Source organism: Botryllus schlosseri, chromosome 5 (assembly GCF_051294905.1).
Source record: "Botryllus schlosseri isolate E-star chromosome 5, Bs_hap1, whole genome shotgun sequence".
NCBI lineage: Eukaryota > Metazoa > Chordata > Ascidiacea > Stolidobranchia > Styelidae > Botryllus > Botryllus schlosseri.
Genome location: NC_137240.1, coordinates 18032691 through 18055019, shown reverse-complemented (window position 1 = coordinate 18055019; position 22329 = coordinate 18032691). Strand labels below are relative to the sequence as shown.

General features: G+C 39.4%; 1 protein-coding gene across 1 annotated transcript; it reads left to right on the top strand.

Moving 5' to 3' along the window:
- The first annotated feature begins 906 nt into the window (after positions 1-906).
- LOC145439302 (uncharacterized) lies at positions 907-20854 on the top strand. Its single transcript, XM_080316803.1, has 11 exons — positions 907-2199; positions 2501-2626; positions 11441-11506; positions 11580-11645; positions 11773-11859; positions 13509-13637; positions 17759-17854; positions 18419-18535; positions 19120-19274; positions 20242-20380; positions 20461-20854. Exons 1-11 carry the CDS (start codon positions 2064-2066, stop codon positions 20649-20651), a joined length of 1308 nt encoding a protein of 435 aa, XP_080172929.1. The 5' UTR covers positions 907-2063; the 3' UTR covers positions 20652-20854.
- The last annotated feature ends 1475 nt before the right edge of the window (positions 20855-22329 follow it).

Genomic DNA, 22329 nt, shown 5'->3' with positions numbered 1-22329 from the left:
GAGTTTGATTTCAGAGTAATAAATGAATGTGTAATGTGTATACTTGTGATTCTTGTTGCGACTGTGAACAGCAGACTATTCTATAGGTGCGAAACAGCGGTATACAAGGTGCGAATAATCCGATCTGAAAGTATTATTCAGCTAGCAATCAATAGCGAGGAAAGACTTAGAACACGATCGGTCATTTGTCACGACTAAACTACATCATATATAATAATTTACGATATACACATTAACAAAGGTTCATTCACACGACTATTTATTTGATACATATTCAACACCGCGCGAGAGATGGCTATACTAGCACCGGTTGAGTGATGCATATACCGAAAAGGGTCACCGGTTCAAGACGAGTTTCGAGGCACCGGTTGAGTGATCCCTATACCGAAAAGGGTTACCGGTCGAGAGATGCCTATACCAACCCAGGCACCGGTCGGGTGGAAGGGGGGGTCAAAAGGGTCACCGGTTCAGGACGAGTTTCGCAGCACCGGTCGGATGCGCCCATAAGAGCCCCAGGCACATCATGAGCGATCTATATAACTACTCCCCTGTTCTAAGCAGTGATTCTTAACCTGGGCTCCAGCGCCTCCAGGGGGCGATTGGGATTGCAAAGGGAGCGGAAACGCTCGGGGCGGTATGGGGGCGTTTAAGAAAAATAACGTAGCAGTGGATGCATGATGTAGTAGGGACTTATGGTTATATAGTATAAGAATTGTTTATCTATCCCTGAGCACCGTGCCCTTTATGCACTAAAGCTGATTTGAAGCTTTTTTACCAAAACGACTAACGAAATATACTTGTATTTGACAGCTACAAAATAGTCAAAATATTTCATCATCGTATGATAAAGGATGATACTGGTTAGTGATTTGACCCACAACCTCACATGAACGTAGAGCGAAATGGTATGAGCGCGTACCCGAAGGTTGTTATAAAACCTTGAGGCTTGACTTGATCCCGAATATAGTACATACAGTTATTATATCAGTAATTAGTCGAGTCGTCCTCGGGCGCGATTCAAGTGAGGAATATTCCAATAGTAAAGTCCCTCCTGGACTTCGACATTGTTTTTGCTGCAGTTCTTATGCCAGGGTGGCTCACCGGACCTATAAGCAAATTTTGAAAGGGGGCACCGAAGGAGAAAATATTAAGAACACCATTCTACAGCTTCGACGCCAGTGTGTTTGAGTTCAAGTCCGACTGAGCTCCACTCCACAAGCAAAAGCCTATAATGAAATTGGACCTGCCGTGCTACAAGGAATATTAAGTAAACAATAGCAACACACACAGGATCAAAATTAGTTAGTTCGACAATGAGTAATCGAAGTTATGTCACATTAATCAGGCGATTACAGGACAGCGTATCGCTTGGGTCATTGTGTTTATTGCAATGAAGGAAACAAGGATATTTGTTCTCGTGTTTGAGTAATTTTGACTCCATTCATAAGAATTCTTTGTTTTAGAGATCATCTTAATGAATTACAATATACCGTCATCACTGCAAAATGTTATGAGTCGTATTCACGAAAATTGTTACGTCACCGAAACTGAACTATGCAACCTATATCCATCATCGACATGCAGCTAAAGATTTTAGATATATTGCACATGCTGTGGCCTGCACTCCTACGCTAAGCAAGGGTATAAATAAAACGGCTTGAAGTAAACGCAGTTTGTATGCAGATGTGTTTTTTCAAGTCGATGAGTTGCGAAAATTGATGTTATGTTTATAGATAAAATTATCAATACAAAAGCGCATATAGATTTCACAAATGTAATTATGAACTATTCTTGACAGTCTTGACTTTTTCCATTCTAGCGACACTTCAATTTCATTCCGTATTGAAAAGAGAACGGCTTGATTATTGGTTGATAGTTACTGCTATCGTGAAAGACCGATGTAATAGGCTCCTAATTAATTCATTATGACGCTATGGGAATTTAGTAGGTGGTTTTGTATATATAAAAATCCGCACGCATGTACCATGTTCATATTGTTTAATAAATGTCGATAGTAAATTGGTAATAGGTATATATAGTTTGTTATTTGGCGCTCAGACATCATGTCTCAGGAGTATGATCAACACATATACGACGGTGACTATGATGTGGCATGTCAAAGCCGACCGGCACCCAAAGAGACGTGTCCAAGCAGTTTAGGAAAAATCGTGAAAGCGAGATCAACTTGGACGGATGAAGGTAACAAAATTTCACTCTGGAGTCATGCAATTCACAATTACAAATTAAGGTGCATGACTGGAATAGGTACTCAAATATAAGCCAGCAAATTTATTGCCAAATGTTTTCATCGTCTTATCGGAAGAAAAGAATAGCTTTAATTACCGATTTTGCACAGCATTAGTAAAGATACCTTAAACGATAAACGCAAGATGGCATACAGCCAAGTTGCCACATTGATTTGAATAGTATCCCTTGGCAGTTGATTCTATAAATTCGACAACTGCCTGTCGAAAATGATATTGACAATATGTTTTGACAGATGTCACCAAGATCGCTACTAAAGACAAAGTTGTCTTTTCAATGGTCGCCGTGCTCTTCATTGCAACATTGGCGTTATTCGTACTACTAGTTTCCTTGGATTCGCGATCGAACATTCAGGATAACGGTATGATGGACGATTTTGGTCGTTTATAATCACAAATAGAAATATGCATTCGCTGATATCGCTATCCCAATGTGATGTAGGTTAATTCTCGAAGAATGTAGCCAGTGATTATTGAATCAATACTCATGTCGCTTCAGTTTCATAATGTCCAAAGTGTGGTATGGTTCTGGACATTGTCCTATTATTGCTCCGAAGGCGGCATTGTCTAATAATCGGGCGTACTTCTATTCAACTTTCCAGATTTTCTGTATTATTTGGCATTACTTCCCTACGATGCAGGGCCGGTACATGTGAGCTTATGACATGAATGGGTAGGGTTGCGTTTAAAACAAAAATCCATTTAAAACAAACATGCTCAAAACTTGACCCTTGTTTAAAATATATTTTTATTATTTTTTAAAGCAATTGCTTCACTAATATTCAATTGTGACGTCATAGTGAATTAACATTGGCAATCGAAAATATGATGTAAATAGAGCTCCTTTTACGAAATAGGCTTCCAACCCCTATCATATACGTACTAAAAAATATCTTTAACCAGGACTACATCCTCATGCAGCATTTTTACGGTCGGCGGTCATCATCATCAAAACATGCATTCCGTACCAATGATCTATATCAGGGCAGTCACGGCCGCATTTTGACTATACTCATGTAGCCCACGGCCGCATTCCTCCAGGGCATAGTCGTAATGAAATAACTGGACGCCAAATGCTCATGTTAAAGTGTCTGCGACTGATCTATTAAATCATATAGTCTTAATATACGCACCAACTTCGCAAGTGGTCACTTGTCATGTTACGGGGTTGTTCAAAGTTGCGCGAAACGCGACAATTTTTTCCGATTCACTTATGAATTTCGTCATTAATATTAGTAGTTTTACATAATATTTCTCATCCCATGTGATCAGATTCACCGGTAGAGTTGATGAAGGGGATGTTTTCGAAGATTCAGAGCAAGTTATAAATGATGATGCATCTTCGGGTGGCCCAATTATATTATTAGTCACTTTGTTGCATGCTGTTCTTTGCATTTCTTGACATTCAATCAGGATGGTCAGTATAGTGAGTAACACACGATTTCGAGTTGGTATTTCTATATGAGATGCAACATTTTCCTTTGCTGTTCGCATCTATGCTATGGGGCTCTCATTGCAAAGGGCGCTACTATATTAACATCGAAAAATTAGGTCACATTGAATCGCGCGCAGCGCGAAGAAAATTTCAAGCTTAATCAAAATCTCTCAAGAAATCGGAAGTCAATTCGTAAATTTAAATTCAATGTCAACGGCCGCCAACACATGCTAATTGAATTACGCGTCCACGGCGGCACAAATTTCCTTCTACGGCCGCAGGTTGACCATCCCTGATTTATATAGCTGTATATACTGCGGCTCCAAGGAAGCCTTCTTGCGGCTCTGATTGACCTCTAATTATACCAAAAAATATATAATAGACGACAGTTGCTGTTTGTTTCTATGAATAGCTATAGGCGATTTCTGTATATGAATGCTAAAATGAGGGATATTTGTTATGTCTAAAGTCGCCCAAGGCCGCTTCTGAAAACTGGAAAGAGAATTCTTGCAGACTGGTATCAAACGCATGGATGGATATGCCCGTTAGACAAGGATTTATCTTGAGTGCTGCTGGTCATAGACCTTTATATATCGTCTCTGCGAAGAGTAAATTTCGGCAAAATTTTACTAACATCAAAATAAAGGCTCATATACAAGTAGAAATTGCAATAAGTCCAACATTGCTCAGCGTATAATTCCCCGCAAAAGTATGCATCAAGTGTAGGAATTTAGGAAGAGCTATCACATCACGACATAATAGTACTTGCCGATTTGCTTGTATCAATGCCATAATAACCGATGTAGAATTTATAGAAGTCCATGTGCAATATGTGCATGCTTTTGAATTAGCTGGATGGCTAGAGCACAGGTAGGTAGGCTAGTTACCTTTATGTTTTTGGAAGTACTCAAGTAGTTTTCCTCTACTTCTGGTACTTACTCTAGTAGATCTGATTTTCTCTACTTCTACTTCGAAATATTTTGTGATCTACTTACTTATTTTTCGCTATTTTCAGTTGGTCAAGTAGAAGTAGTTTAATCCCCCAATACGAAAGATAGCCTGAGGAATTTCGGGACTGTTTTCACGGAGTACCAACATTTAATATTCATAAAAGTCAAGTAAAGTCCAAAACTTTTGTTGCGCATCGCGCATAGTAGTTATGGAGTGACAAATATGTCTTCACGAAAGTATCAGTGAATATAATTTAGGTACAGAATTGCTTGGTTCCGCCCACACCGCATTGTCACTCATATCAAATATTTCATCACAGTAAATAAGGCCCACCATAACGTTTAAAACTAGCGTTTAGCAATCTAGCAATTACCTATCATATCGTAATCTAGCAGCCCATGACGTGTCCTGCTAATATGGAAAATCTTGCTTTTTTGAACGTTACACCTGTTTTAACGGATCACCTTTGAATCTTTATGAACAAAAGACATGTAATATATTTTCCGCTTATTCGAAGCGGTATTTGTATTTCACTTTCAATTCCGAGTATCATACTTTGAGTTCTAATTACGTTCAGTTCTTTTGTCTGCAGAACATATGTTGAAGCATAAACGCAACTGTAGTAATGCTATACACTGAATATAAATTTGACGATCCACAATATTTTTTATTAACGTGTACTAATCGCGCAAAGTGTTGAGATCGTATCCGAGACAACTTCTCCGTATTGCTCTTCGCCTAAACTTGGGGCCTTATAATATGGGGTCGGGCGCCATATCACGATGTTCTCTAAAACGTGGTCTACTAGTAAACAAAGGGTTAGTATCGCATTTCCATATAAATACTATAATTTGCATCCCATTATGGGAAAGAATGCTTATTCTGTCGATAATTGTTATCTCATGGGATGCATCAATACGAATCAAGTTCTCTGCACGTTCCGCATAGCTCAATTTGCAGCCTTTGGCGGTCCATGCGAACGAATTAAGACTGTTTTCAAACTACTTACTTACTTGAGTAGATTTAAAGTCGGTCAATTCTACTTCTACTTCAAGTAGTTTAGGTGACTTATGGATGAAGTACTTCTACTCGTACTTCAGTAGATTTTTCCGTCGCTACTTCTACTTCTACTTGAGTAGCTTTCTTTACTACTTTGACCACCTCTGCTAATAACATAGTGTGCAACTTGCCCTATATTTCCGAAGACACTACCTCCATCAACTTCACGAGTGAATCTGATCACATGGGCTGATAAAGGATAAATATTTGATTGCAATATGTGAATATAATAATAATAATGACGAAATTTATTTGTGAATCTGAAAAAATTTTCGCGCTTGGCGCGACCACAATGTTTGCCAGTAAACATTCAAAACATCAGTGGCGTCTCATCCTATAGGGCAACTGGGGCATTGCCCACCTAAAATTCTGTTCAATAACAATTTAACCATTTATAGACGCACAGCGCTCAATATATACCGAGATCACAGCGAAACCCGCGTTCTTCTTGTGCTTTCGCTTGCAAACGCCCATACATAGCGAAGTCTCTGCGAAAATCGAATTCTCTTCTGTGTTTTCGCTTTGTGAATGCCTAGCCGGGGCTTGCCCCGGTAGCGCTCATAACAAGCTTTCACTATCTATTCTCTCAAAGCCGCGCACAATAAAGAAACGGTGATTTACTCTCTCCTATTCGTAAAATGGCCGAGCAACCGGGGCAAATATGCCTACTCGCCCCTAAGGTGTGATGTAACAATCGTATCTATATCTGAACTCGGTTACCGTAATATGCGTTGAGTCGACCTTTGCTGGTATAGGTCGATTTTGACGGTGTTTCGCACCATGATAATTCTTGAAACTTGGTATGATATGTCGTGAAGGTAGTATTTAACACTGCTCCAAGTTTTAGGCTTGCTACTTAAAGATAATGGTAGTAATTCCGTTTCCGAAGTTCAGTGTGTGCTGATCTATCATGTACATAGCAGTGTTGGGATGATTCGAGTCATGACTTGACTCGAGTCAGACTCGAGTCACTTTTTTGTATGACTTGACTTGACTCGAGTCACTTTGATCAAATGACTTGACTTGACTTGACTCGGCGTATCAGAAATGTGGATTGACTCGTGACTCGGAGCAAAATTCACGAGTCAATTTCAAGTCATCAAGTAATCGGTGTCGATAAAAATCACTATCTTGCATGTGTTCGGATTATTCGCGCAACGCTGGTGTAACCCGTGAGAGCGACCAATCATTCAATCATCGTGCGTTTTACTGAGCCTCCATTGTTCTCTCACAAATATATTGATCGCAAACGAAGTGATCGAAGCTTACAGCCTACGCTGTCGTAAACTATAGTATAGTAAAGTAATTTAATAGCAAAATTTCTATTTCTGTTCTGCGTTCTTAACTTGACCAAACCTCTTGTTTTGTTGGAATTGAATTCGAAAATAGTTTACATAGTGCTCAACCATTGGCGTAGGGTCGAATTGTATCATAACAATATGCAAAAGGGTAATGTATTGCATCTTATCAATTCGTTTCTTTATTTTGGTTGGTAACTATAAACTGAGGCTGTGCAATTACTTACGTAGTTTATTAGTTCTACTAATATGTGAGCGATACAGCGCCTTACTTGGGTGTATATTTAACTCTATATTCTTTCATCGGTTCAAAATCAATGACCACTCAATCTGTATTTCAGACAGCTAGCAAAATACAATGACGTAATCACGCCTCATACCTCAAAAATTCAATTTGACTTGAATTGTGACTTGACTCGTGACTTGACTTGACTTGACTCGACTTGACTCGAGTCACCTCCAAAAATCGACTGACTTGACTTGACTCGAGTCACCTTCGAAAATCGATCGACTTGACTTGACTCGAGTCAAAATGTGCAATGACTCGAAATGACTCGTGACTCGAAGGTAGTGACTTGATCCCAACACTGGTACATAGTACAGCAAACGGATCTTACTCAAAAGCCGGTATTGGTCTCCATTGATTTTGACGATGTTCTATACCGAGATCGGTCATGACATTTGGCACGGTAAGTGTTAGTATCGACCGATGTAACAAGTTTTAAGTTTGTCACTGAACTATGTGGGTGGTAATTTCGTTTCCAAAGTCGAGTAAGAGCTGACTCTTCATTTATCGCCAACAAATTTACGCAAAAGCCGTTATTGGTCTCTATTGATTTTAACGATGTTCCATACCTAGATATGTCATGAGCTTTCACACGGTATGTCTTGATTTTAGTATCGAACGCGGTGCCAAGTCTTAAAGTTGACACTCAATGATTGAGGCAGTTATTTCGTTTTCGAGGTCGAGTATGGTAGAGATGCGCGCTGATCTGATACTTAGCCTACCTACGTCATTGCGGATCTCACGCAAAAGCCGGTGTCGGTCTGTGCTAATCTATAGTCTGCGTTCCATAACGAGATCGGTGATGATATTTCCAATGGTATATCTCGATGATCGCATGAAACAGCTAACCAAGATTCTCGGTTTGCATTCAAGTATTCGCATAATTTTATGTTCGCCAATGTCCATTTCACTGTGAAATTGTGGCCTTCAAACCATTTGCTTACAATCCCCTGTCAATTGCGATAGCTATTTCATTTTCGATGTCGGCTAACAGCTGATCATTCGATCAGCCTATTCCTCGATCTATTTTACTCAAAGTTCGGTGTTCGTCTGTTTGCATTGATTTTGACAGTGTACCATACCGGAATGGGTTATGAGATTACGTATGCTACTTCTCGATGATTTCTTGTAACAGTATACTAAGTTACGGCTTTTATTCATGTACTTATATATTAATATATTTTCCAACGGCGATTTCGCAGCAGACTTATAGACAGTGAGCCGTATGTGTTGTGTCACAGTCTCCAGTTTCAAGGCCAAAATGTCCTACGTTGTTCCGAGACCGAAGTTCCGAGGCTGCTGTCCTTAGTTCTTCAAAGACCATTCAAATTGATCTTCTGGATTCAATATGACAGGCCCAATCTATGAGATAACAATTGCGTATGTGTCCGAACTCGTTGACCTTTCCAGTTAGGCTTACGCAATCTCTCGAGTTCTAGTCATTGGAATTAGTCAGGTCAAGTCAAGTGCGAACATGAATCGCATTGAATCTTTATTCCGTACGTAGTTTACGCAGTTGCCTTTAGAGCGAAAATGAGAGGTCTAGAAGTTGTCCAGTCTATTGATCCAATCGTACGCCGGGTGCCTCCGCTTTGGTTGCCTATTATCACCTGGTCGTAACCAGAGATGGCCACAGTCCGGTTCAGGAGCAGGAGCAGGATTTCAATGTTTTTTTACCTGGCCGGACTGGATCCGGATTTCGAATTTTGGGTGACGGTCGGATTTTAGGGTCTATCGATTTGCGTAATCTATAACTTTACCATGAAATCAAAACGCATGCTACTAAGGATGACCTGATACTTGATTCGTGGCATAGGGACGATTCTTAGTTCACGTACATTTTTTAAAATAATCCTTTGATTAAAAATAAATGAATAAAACATTTGTTACCACACTTCAAGTCACGGCTCACCGGCAAACCTCTCGCGGCACCTACGTTAAAATCACTGTTGTCGGGAAATTCATGTGACCATCATAAAGTTACTTTTTTACGTTGGAAAACGCCATTGTGACGTCATGTTGATAAAAGTCGCTCGCAGCCCTTGCCCCACCACCCGATATTGTCACGAGCCGCCACTGCAAAACATGGCCACTCATGATTTCGGTGTGTATAGTGAGCCGATATCAGAAAGTAGATTATAGTCTGGACTTCAACGGAAATGGACATTAAAGGTTTAATATGGGTATTTGACGCCCAATTAGTTGATTAGGGCTGATCCACATGAATGCAGACGTAGGTTACATAAGTAATCGAAAGGTTGCCCACCCTTGATTAAGAGTAATGCAGAAACATTGAATCATTGCAATATCACGAGCACGATTGGATCATATGTGTCAGCTTCGAAATATTATGTTTTCTAGTGGTCAGACAGTAAGATTGCGCTTGTAACCCTGATACACATGTGTCACTGCCATATGTTTATGTCGGACAGCAGACATTCAAAAAAGCTAAAATATCCAAATAGTTTCCCTATAAACCTTGACATAGTCAGAGATGGACAAGGAGAAAATGTTCCCCAACATCTTTAGATGACGGGGGTAAGATACCAGAGTAGATTGGAGCTAACATATGTTAGCTGACTATTGCTCGAGTATCAAAATATACAGCCTGCAGAATTATAGGTTAGTAGCGTAAATTTGGACCCTGAAACTCGCACTTTATTTGTCATGTAGAAGAAATATCAGTTTAAATCAACCAAATAAAGCAGGTAAATGTTTGTTTGTAGTCTATTGATTTACTTTCGACTGCTTGTAGTTTTCGAAACGTTGTATACAATAAGCACAAAATATTAATAATAGTGTTATTATGTGGGTTATGAGACAATGTGATGGGTGCCAAACCCAAAAAATTGATGTGATAGAGAAACACCGAAGTCATTTTTGAATTCAGCGCCCAAAAGTTAGTCAAAATCAATTTTCTGATCAAAGTCAACAAAAATAGTGTTGACCAGAGTTATTGTTCGCGCGCTCGCTATTCCGCGTGTTCTTCACACTTATACGGTCGTCTGCTATTCCCACTCGCAACTTCATCACGACATTTCAGCTTATCATAATAGCAGTTTATTCACATATTAATTTGAAACAAGGATTCAAACCGTGCAACTCTATCCGCAATCTGGTTAGTTTTGTCGCAATTGAGTTTCTTATCTTATTGGCATTGCGTTCCAACATTTCGAGTAAATCAGTGAAATATCACCCGCGACGTAACCATACAGTGTATGTATGAAAAGTAGGCAATATTACACGAAGATATACAATCAATGCAATCTATTGTCGGAATATTATTCGCGATTTCTTACGATTCACAAACCTATTCATTGTGCGATTTAACGCGAGTGTGCAAAGGATAACGAGCATATTTATTTTCATACGGAAATTTATTACGCCGTCGTCGCGCGATCTTACGTAAAGAAAACCACAGTCACCGCTCATCGGTTCAGCCAATTGCTCAATGTGCCGGCAAGAAGAGAGTGTCGCCCATTATTTATTGACGTGTCGAAATTATAGACACCAGAGTAGGGTTCTCGAGGACACGTGTCGGAGGAAGAATATCGCTCCCACCGTAACAAACTTTTTGACTGACACGCATATTTTTCCATACGTTGTGGAGTTCGTTCTTGCAACAAAGCCATATATTTGAGTTTATATTTTGTAATGTAATACCCACCCCTAGATGTTAAATGACTTTTTGAATATGGCGTACAAAACCACTTGCGGTATAATCGCCAATCAAATAATAATCAACAACAACAACAACCGCTCACCGGTCTGTCAATGCCATCGCAATAATCTAGTCATTCCCACAAAATAGTACATAGGTTTTCGACTGACGTCTCGCAAATCCAACACACACTGACACAAAACAATCTACTTTACCAATGGCAAGTGGTGAGTTATCACATGATTCAATCCTCAGATCATAACAGCTAGAAGATACTTCTGTGTGAAAATTAAAATGTCCCTTGTTTTTCTGTCCGACACCGTTTAAAATCCCATAAACGAAATGTTAAACTTTCGTACTGTTCTGACAAGGGTATTCTAACGGCTGTGTTTTGGTGAGATGTGACTCATTTCCATATATTCGATTAAATTTCATCACTCACCATTTCCTCACCGTTTGGTTGAATTTATCATATATCCAATACAGAGCTGAAGGAATTGCTAGCTGAAGAGACGCGAACACAGGAAAGAGATCTCATCGATAGCGTAGCAGGTATGCAGTTCATTTTCCCGGACTCCTACCTCCCGCTGACATTTATCGCTAACATAATAATCATCACTAATAGAGCTGAAAAGTGAATCTCGGAATGCGTCTAGGGAATTGGAGCGTAATCTCGTCGGCATGGTGGAAGGTACACATATATTCTATTTGGGCTGTAGGGTATAGGATTGATTTTATCCGTCGATGCCAATTATATTGTTATTCATTCCACTAAACTAAATTTCCAATACAGAGCCCTTTTGAAAACACTTTTCCAGGTGCTACATCGTCTTTGAACCAAAGTGGATATGAAATAATGAATAACGTCAAAGATAACATGAGAGAAATGGACATATTACGGAGAGGTATGTTGATTTTAACACATAACATTATATCAATATAATATTATCAGGGCTGTAAGTAGGCTACTCACGTCATGACTCGACTCGAGTCATTTTCTTAAAAATGTAGAATGACTCGCATTATAAATGTGAGGACTGTGAATGCACCCAGGAGTTTCACAAAAGTGTGTTAAGCGAGATTTGAACTCGATTCTGGTCAGTGGACATTATGACTTGGACTCGGTCTTGAGTCTCAACACTGTGACTCGGACTCGACTTTTTGCACCCCAACCATAGGAGACGGACTTGATTCGGTGTTGAGTTGACTCGAGTCATAACAAAAAAAGAAATTTTATTGACTTGTGACCCGGAACCATTTACTTGGTTACAATCTTGAATATTATGCTTGGTGGGGGTCTTCAGATCCTAATTATATATCACGGTATGGATGATTAATGTAAATCCAAACTTTTATCAAATGTTCTCAGTGTACACGAATGCGATCACGAACATATCAAAATCGCTTTTTGCGTTGCGAACTGCCTCTTATCTGAATCATATATTACCGGAGTTGTAGTCATTGCTCTGAGTATGCCTACGCTTGCTGTCGTTCTAAAACTGACACTCATGACAAAATGGATTGATCCTATAACAACTTGGTGGTAAAAGTTTAATTATTCTGTGTTGGTTTTTGGCGCATAAAAGCCATCGCATCCATACTATTGCTCAGTGGACCCGCTGACGCCAGGATCAGTAATGCACTACCGGACCCCAATATACTTTGCATTTGGATCAGAATAAGCTCACTGCGTTGCATGACATCTGAAGCACGACTCCGGAGAATCACCATCATTGTTGGTTTTACTAGTTTTGTTTAAATTTTATGGTTGAATTCCTTTTCTTGCATCCACCTTGATGACATGTGTGATAGGAAGTTAAAATTCAAGGAATTCTGAGGAATAATGCTGATATTTCACAATAATGTACACGGAGTAGCATCTACCAAGGTTCTTTTGCGATCATGAATCTCAGAAGTACCAATTTTCGCATACCAAACACGAATGGAAACCGAGTGTTCGCATCGTCCCAATATCACAGTATTTATGCAATGGACTCTATCATCCGGATTTAGCCTACCCCATAAAGGAGATATTATAGTAGGCTACCGAAGGTGACATTGCCAACGTAAGATATTTAAAAATTGCAACCGTTGAACATCTACATAAACAATATTGAAAATATTACTTTTTGTGTTATAGTATAAGAGACATACAGAGTCGCCGGACAATAGTATAGCTTATGCAACCGAAATAATCATGTCAGCTGAGTGCACGCCTTCATTGAACAAATCACTGTCTAGGAGCTGATTGTGGCGAGACTTATCAATACAGTGCTCGCTCTGATTACATGCAACGACCACAGATAGCTGGACGAAAAATCGCCCCGGATCATAGCATAAATTTTGTAATGCGTATGTAATATGCATGTACAAACACAGCATATGCCTGTTTCAGTTTATCTTCGTCTTCTTGAGCGTATCACCATAAAGCATAAAGCATTAATCTCCAGGACACGATTTGGATCTCCAAATCTTCACCGCTTTGCAAGCAATAATTGTAATGACCCGCATGTTTTAAGTGCTGGAATATAGTATTTTAGTCTTGTATCTATAGGTACCGGAAACTGCTCTGAGTTGAGGGACTCTCATGGGATTACCGAAGCAGGTTACTATATGATGAGAGGCAACTACTACGAAGCAAATCAGGCGATATACATATACTGTGATTTTAAACAATATGCAGGTAGATTATCAATAATTGCAATAGGTCAACAGTACTTTACAGTACCTGAAATTCCAACCAATTTATAAAAAATTTCCAATGTAATATACCTTGTAAAATGTCACAATTAACATAGTGCTTCATGGATTCCAGTCAATAAGTACCGCGCATTTTCCATCCAAACTTTGTCCAAGTTCATGCAATGGCTATTGAGGAACCCTCAAAGAAATGAAATGATATCAAGTTTGCAAGTCCAAACGCGGTAACCTGCTATAATGCATCAATCGTACGAGCGTATATTGATTCTGAGATTGCATATTGATGTGTTCGGTTGTAGAAATGGACGGTACTGGCACAGTTCCGTCCTTCCAATCTGATAAATGTTTATAGAACTGCGTTGCGCACAACTGTCGTCCGCGCGTTCTCTTCATCACGCCGTAGTATAATAATATTAAAATGCATTCATTTTGGCGTGTAGCGCTTAGGTCGCATTACGCCACTAAACTAAAATTTTGGTCGGGGCCTAAAATGTTTAAAAACTACTGCTCTATTGCGTAGACATTGTAATTCTAATGATTCGAGTTGAGCAGTAAGAGATGAGTTTCCCGAGTACTAAAATTATACGCTCCTTGTCGCTAAGAATTATTCTATCCATGATAATTATAATTTCGAATCATTTTTCACTCTAGAAGCCTTAAAACCTCGATTGGCCGCATTGCAGCATACGTCACATGTAGGCTAGTACAATCTACAAAGCGATCTACGTTAGTGTAAATGACATATATATGAATTGTATATTGGGACCTTCCAGATCTTTCTTATTTATCAACCCCATAATTTTAAAAATAGCTGTTTGACCCGTATCGGAAGGCTCTTGCGACCGACAAGCCGGGAAGCAATTGATAACACTGGTCAAAAAAATGAAAAAAAATTGTTGGCAGCACATCTGAGAGCCGTTTCTGGGGTTTTCGAGGTCGGTGATTACGAATATCACATTAGTTTTGTCAGATTGGCTCTTGTTGTGAAGATATCTATACCCCTAAAAAGCCTAAAATTACTTGAGTACTACCCTTGAATAATTCACTTGATAGGAAGAAAATCGTTGTTTCTTTCTAATTTTATACTGCGCATAAATAGATAATTGACTATGAAGAGCACTCATGTCGGTCTCAGTCATTATATCAATATTACCATAACCTGGTGCAAAATATTTGTTTGCCAAAAAAGCAGTTTCTCAAGCCTAAAAATTGTACTTTTGCACAAGGGAAATGCATATTCCCCTGTATCAATTGGTCATTCTACCAAAATTGAAGAGGAAGGTAAAGCTGTAAAATTTGTTCTTGAAAAGCTTAATTACAATACTCACATGCGTCTCATTTATTTTGGCTTGAAAATGGATAATTTTTCGCTGAGTCACAAAGTGGGTATACCTATAGTTAGGGCTGGGCAAAATCGAGTACCTGAGTGATTCGATTCTGAATCACATAATATGCCTCGAGTCGAATCGAGTAACCGAGTATCACTCATTATAACGTCATTACTAAATGTAATATGTCAAAGTTCAAATATGTACCTTTTATGCGACCACAAACAATACAATGCCTGTTATCCATCACAATTAAAGATACTTTGGTATTTTTTAGCCATACCTTTTTAATTGGTGACAATGTTGTGGGACGATCATGACTTCGGAAATGTGCTGTTTCCAGTAACGTTCGTAGCGTTGTACTATATGTGTTCGACCTGTTCGTATGCTACGATACGGCGAATCATGGTTTCAAGGCTTCAAAAGTGACAATTAGTATCAAAACTATAATTCTCGTTATTAAATTATCTTTCAGTTGCGAGTAGGGTATAGTTTCAGTACTCGACAAAATCGTCCTTTGCTACTCGACTCGAATCATTAAAATTATTACTCGATTCAGATTTGAGTACTCAATCCAGATTCAAGTACTCGAATCATTGTGCCCACCCCTACCTATAGTAGCCTATCCCTATCCAACGAGAAGCTTAAATCTGGTATCCTTGATGGATTCAGATTCGAATCAGGATGAAAGATTCTAATTTTCATATTAGGAAGGAGTTCACAGCATGGAATTTATCCTAAGATGTAGTGAATAAAACTTTTTAAATGACCACAAAGCACCCAACTACAAACAGTTGGTCCGAAAATTCGTATCTGCCTATGGAAAACTTGGAACAAGTATGAGCATAGAAGTTCTCTTCCTGTTCAGCCATCTGGATAAATTTCCTAATGATCTTGTTGATTAGCAAGAGCAGAGGTTCTACCAAGTCATCAAAAAAACAAAAGAAAGATATTAGGGCAGATGGGATGAACATATTATGGCAGACCTTTGCTGGAACATTTCGAGTAACTGCACTAAAATGCTTACAGGCGAAAATCGTACAAAAATCGATTGTGCATTAAAATAAATGAATAATATTATATTGCAACTGAATATTTCAAATTCACAAGAAGTGGTTGGCGTAAAACTGATTGAATTAATCCCACGTTATTTGAGTAACTAGGTAAATAGGCTACTTATATACATGGCGTGAGTTTATTTACGTACATGATATCCGTGAAAGTCTATAACAGGGGTTCTCAGCCGTTCTTTGCCCGTGGCCCATTTTCCCGTTTGAAAATGTTCTGTGGCCCACCTCTTATACTAGAGTCATAGTCCCGTCCAAGGCATGGTCATCGCTGGCGCCGATATGCCTATTTCTCTAAAATCTGCGCATTTTTCTCTTACTGATCATTACAAATGTAGACCTTCAGAGTAATGAAATCGCGCAAAGCGCGACGTAAATTTTCAAGTTGAATAAATCTCCTCCAACAAACAAACGACCAAAGAAATTTGGGCCCCTTTGAGCTCCCCCAAATTGGGGGTTTTGAGTGCGGCAGGTACCGTCCTGGTAGATCGTATAACTCTTGTGTACATTAATATGGCCGCTGTTCCACTCATGTTGCGAAACCCAATAATCTAATTCCGGCATCAACTGTGTGATTGCGGTTTTACTTCCACTGTAGTGCAGATTGGGGCTGGACAGTTTCAAACAATTATTTGGTAAAAGGGATACTGCACAGACGTGGAGAAAGAATATTTCAATATTCAAGCTGTACAACGTACATATAGTATATCCAGTATCTACCTGAGTGCGCTGTCAGAACATTCAATCCGATTGTATAATCATTTCATGTGACTTTTCCATTATGTACAATGATTTCAAGGCCGGAAATTTCAAACCGACTCCAAACATTAATGCGCGTACTGCTCTAAATCCTCAATACATTACGCTTGGTTGCGGTGGTGCCGTATACTTCGATAGGAAGTTGAATTGATAATAAATTGCGATTATGGCTATTTTTATATTACAATAATACGACCTGCAAAGGTACCGTAAATCTACCTCAACTACACTTCTGTACGAGTCTAATGCACACCCCTTTCAACGGCATACGGCCCTGCTGGAATACTTGATCACTTCAGCACTTACTTCAAGTTAATATATAATCGAAATTATTTTCGTTGCCGTTAGCCGTAGGTTGTCGTAGCCGGGGGATAAAAGCATCCGTTTCCCCTCCCATTTTCGACTCCATACGTGCCATTACGTCCCATCAAAGTCGGATGAAAAACGTCAGGTAGCCTACGTTTAATTTGATAATACGAATCTATTTTTGAGCGAATAACATAACAAATGCACCCAAATTTTCACTAGTTCTACAATATTCCAAACAGCTCTGTGGCCCACCTCAAATGGTCCTGTGGCCCACCCTTTGAGAACCCCTGGTCTATAACTATGATAAATCTAATACCCCTAAATGCAGTTCTATTGCTGTATTTTGATTTAAAATAGTGTTCTGTGTGTAAAAATAACAAGTAGATTGAATTTCTAAACTTGATAGTATGACTGAGCCGATTTTCTATCCAGCGAATACATCTAAAATAGGAGATTTTGGTCAAAATAGCCCCATGGGTTATCTCCAAAACAAGAGCCAATTTGAAAAAACTATAAGGTTATATTCGGAATCAGTGCCCTTCAGAACCCCCAAAACCACTCTTGCTTCGTCTGCCTAAAATATGTGTTGACCAGTGTAATAATTGAATAGAAATAATATTGTTTTACGTTTTTATCACAAGGTGTGTCAACATGTGCACAGTTAACTTCAAACTACAACATCGTGACCTACGGGTATTACCTTCTGGGGACATCTAGGAGATTCCAGTATTGTCCCGGTATGGAATTTGTTGAATTATATTCAAATGTTCATATTACATATTGGCACCTTATTGCAATCAACAATTTCATCACACCATAATTGCAATCAATCAAGGGACACGCTTATTGCGGAAAATTTTAAATACATGCTCGAGCAATGTGTGACTAGGAATCTCAAATTTGAATGTTACCTTCGATATAGTTATGAACGTTCTGTTCAAATAAATACATGTGATGTTTGAGGATTGGGGTCAGTTTTACAGATCACGTTATACACTTGGATCGTCTGGAGATACATTGGGAAATTGAACCCAATGCTACGTTATGTACCCTGATGTCCTTAGGAGCAATGCTAAAATAGGCCGGCGTATTTTGGTAGCACATGCACGCAGTTTGATGAGGATTATGTCTCGAAGATATAGCGAAAAGGCCAACTGTTACAGCTTTCGAGTTCTTGCAATGGGAAGTTCAGCGCGATAACAACGTATTTATTATATTGCGTATGTCGGATAATTGTCATGAATCCTACGAAATCTATCTTCGTATAGATAAACCTTTATTGATTGAAAGCTAAATCACAGATGCATACACCTGTCACGATTTGGTGCGTCGAGACGGAATCACCGAATCCGGTTTTTATCAAGTTGGGACGCCTGACGATCAATATCAGGTGTATTGCAATTTATCTCCAGGTTTTGGTGAGTGATATATACGACAAAGCATACTATTACTATTGTAATACAACTCAGATTGTGGTGATTACCGCCTGTTCAGACCTTGTGCGCCATGACAATGCATTTGATGAAGTTATTTGATTCGGTATCATGGACGACTTTCATGCTAACCATCTCTCGCTCTTCTGTTACTCTTGCTTTCTTCCATTCAACACATTGCGTCACTCGCTTCCTCGATAAACCATCAAACTGAAGGCGGGTCTATGTCTATGAATGATCCAAGCAAAGTAAAATTGAAAGTAATACCATAAGATTTTACCCGCGATTGAGTGATACGGGTCGGTGATTAGGCTCGTGACATGGGGCACACGGGGTGTTGTCTCATAGTCAACGGTTTAAGATTTTTAAATAACAATAACTTCATTGTGTTAAATCACCACTGATACCAAACCAATAAGAACCCGATAATGGGGCTCATCAAATAAATTGATTCTCCGCCAATGCCCCACTCAAGATTGAATCAGTCAATAAGCTCGATTGTCTCGTAGTCACTGCTCGCCATCGAAGCAGTTTTTGTTGCGCCTCGTCATAGTCCCACAATTTTTCAGCCGTCACGGAAATCTGGCACGACTCCATGGTTGAAAAGGAGGCTGCCCGTTGTGAGAGCCATGGCTGCTACTCACATCGGCCTCAGTACTCCATAAGTTTGGATAAAATTGTCAAGACCGTGAATAATTCCAGAGAATGCAAGCAATTCATCAAGGTACAATGAATCTATCACACTTTGGATTTGCAATCTGTACGTATGTTATAATGATATGAAGAATTACGGTATAGCTTTGAAATCCTTCTGTGTAGCCTTCACAACGTGGTCAATGTCAATTCCCCGTCACTCTACATATATTTTCTGTCGAAGATAATATGTATAGTGAAATAAGAATTGGTAATATAAAGCGCTGGATTTATCCGTATGGTATCGGAAAAAAATGCTGAACCACAGACCACATATTCTACGACGAGTATACCTCACGCAACAAATTTTATATGCAGAGATGTAGTATAATTCCGTCAATCAGCCGTCATTCATAAGTTAGTGGTCTTGCGATCTGACATCGTTGGTCCAAATGCCATCAGATGCTTATCAAACTAAAACCGAGCAACTATACGAGCGCAAACCATTCCAGCACCTGTCCCAATCATGGACAAATAGATAAGGTAGCGGCAGGAAGGACATCCGGTGCAAAAGCCTCCGCCCGACTTTAATGTAGATCTCTAGTCCGTTGTGGCATTTCCTACATGCGAAAAGTCGTATGTCGACCAAGGATATATATTAAAATACCGTGTAAAGAATATTATTCGGAATATTGTAACTAGGGAGACTTTTTTGACCGGCGGAAGGTTTTGACCTCAAAATCAAAATTTTGACATTTTTTGACACTAGAAAACTGAACTTTGACCAAATTCTCACCTCATGTATTTAAATAGGTGTTTTCCCACATAATGTTAGAATTGGACTAATTATCATCGTGTCTGGTTGGAACTGTCTGTCCTTTCGAAGTAGTTTGGCCTGAAATAACATTCTTCACTTGAAAACTGACAACTTTTCACGTGAAAATTTTGACTTCGTAAATATATTGACAATTGTTTGACCTAACGCTATGTCAAAATTTTGACTTATTTTGACATGTCAAAAAATAGCTCTAATCATAACGTCATGTGTCACCATCCAGTTCAGGTGCCTGTCTACTGTTTTGCTCTACGAGATTGGAAATCCCGTTGGATACTGGTTGTCAAGAAGTGGCGAGAAAATGGAATATTGGGGAGGGGCTTCTTCAAAGAGACCTGGATTTTGTGCTTGTGGCGAAGCGGGTGAGAAATCTTCGAATATAAGTTGTATTGATGCTTCCATTTCTACCATCGGATAAACAAAATGCCAATTCATAATACAGGAATTTGCGAGGGCAAGTCGACGAAATGCAATTGCGATAAAAATTCAGCTCCAGTGACATCCGACGAGGGATATCTGACAGATAAGTCTAAATTGCCTGTCTCCGAAATGCGTTTCGGTGATATGGGGGAAGACGGGGAGAAAGGATGGCACACATTGGGGAAATTGGAATGTTTCGGGGCAGCTGACTGATAGGCATTATGGTCACTTCTCATTACAATGGGCTAAGCATTGACTGTAATTTCAGCGGTTAACCGCGCATACTTTGACATTGTAAATCAAGCTGCGTGTATGGAATATCATTGTCATAATCGACTCCAGTATTCAGTCAGGAGATGCAGTTAACTTCTGCTCGCAATATCAAATATTTCTACCATCAACATGAATCTGAAGTATGCGAATGTTTGTGCATAACCGAATACCAACAGGGTATCCAGATCAGTTGCAGTCAGCTAGATGCAGGCATTTCTATCTAGCAAGTTATTCGCCAGGAGATATGATGGTAAACTAAATTTTTACCAACTTCGTCAGGAAGTCACTATACCTTTGAATCACAATTAATCTGAGGGAGGCGCGAAGCCGCCTGAGAGAAATTAGGTTTCTTGAACTCGGTGCTGAAGTGCAGAAGCTTTCCAAGTTTAAACAACGGAAATATCACGAATTATAGCCTGATACTAATACGATTTGAAATGACATGGTTGCAACGTACCATCCATACAACGACGCTGGATTGCGACTAATCCCGGACCTTGCACCGAACATGTCTTTGAATTAGGAGTAACTGGTAATTGCGTGTAGGTGTTAGGTGATGCTTCTATGGTCTGTCTGTCTGTCAAGCATCTGTGCAGACCGTGTAGTAAGACACAACGTTATGAAGAAATGAAATATTTACTTATAAGGTCACGCGTAATGACATGTGTAACATGCGTTTTGGATCTTAGAATTGAGGATTTAAATCGAAGTGGTAGGGAACGGGGCCACGCCATTGGTTTTTGACAGTGTTGGGATCGTGTCACTACCGTCGAGTCACGAGCCACTCGATTTTTGGAGTAAACTCGAGTCAAGTCAAGTCAAGTAACGAGTCAACGCACTAGTCGAGTCACTACTCCAGTCATCCCAACACTGTTTTTTGGCTTATGGTCAGATATACGCTACAGCCAAGTCAAAGTCAGTAGATAGAAGGTATTAGACACTAAATTGCTAAAATATGTATATGCTACGCCCTACCATTGAACATGATTATTTTTCACAAATTATCAAAATATATTTTTCTTGCTCCGTGCGATTTACATCCATCTGATAAATTACCACCCTGTGTATTAGGGCGGAGTGGATCGACTCTGGTCCGACTCCGATCATGTTCTTCAATTCTCTTGACCGACTCCGATTCGACTCCGAGGCTGGATTCTTGAAATGAGCAATATCCGATCCGAACAACTCCGATAGCAATCAACTGCGAGTAACTATTCCTATTCAACCACATAAACATTGTCTTATACGACGCGGGTTCAGGTTATATTGCACAAAAGGAATCTTGACACACTGACACAGGTTGTTTTTGAGAACTGAAATAAAACAATAGGACACTAAAAAGTTCGCAGGTTGTTATTGAATATTAATTGAAACAAACCAAACAATAAATTAAAAACTTTACGACCAAGCAAGCCCAACTTTTATCTGAAGTGATTATACCATCCTGGACTTAGCAAGCGGTTTATTTCCGTGGACTATTCGATGTAACTATTGATTCCAGGGCGAAGAGGACAAGGCTGCCCCTTTATTTGCAACGGAATTGCCACTTGTACTAAATAGTAGGGATGGTGTGAACCTCTGAAAGGTTCAGGTTCGTGTGAACGCGAACCTTTTTGAA

Excerpts from the sequence above, each read along its gene's own strand:
- LOC145439302 (XM_080316803.1), top strand. The coding sequence starts at position 2,064 with ATGTCTCAGGAGTATGATCAACACATATACGACGGTGACTATGATGTG. Across the intron at positions 11,860-13,508 it reads AATGGACATATTACGGAGAG|GTACCGGAAACTGCTCTGAG; the intron begins GTATGTTGATTT and ends TTGTATCTATAG. Across the intron at positions 19,275-20,241 it reads AATGCAAGCAATTCATCAAG|TTCAGGTGCCTGTCTACTGT; the intron begins GTACAATGAATC and ends GTCACCATCCAG.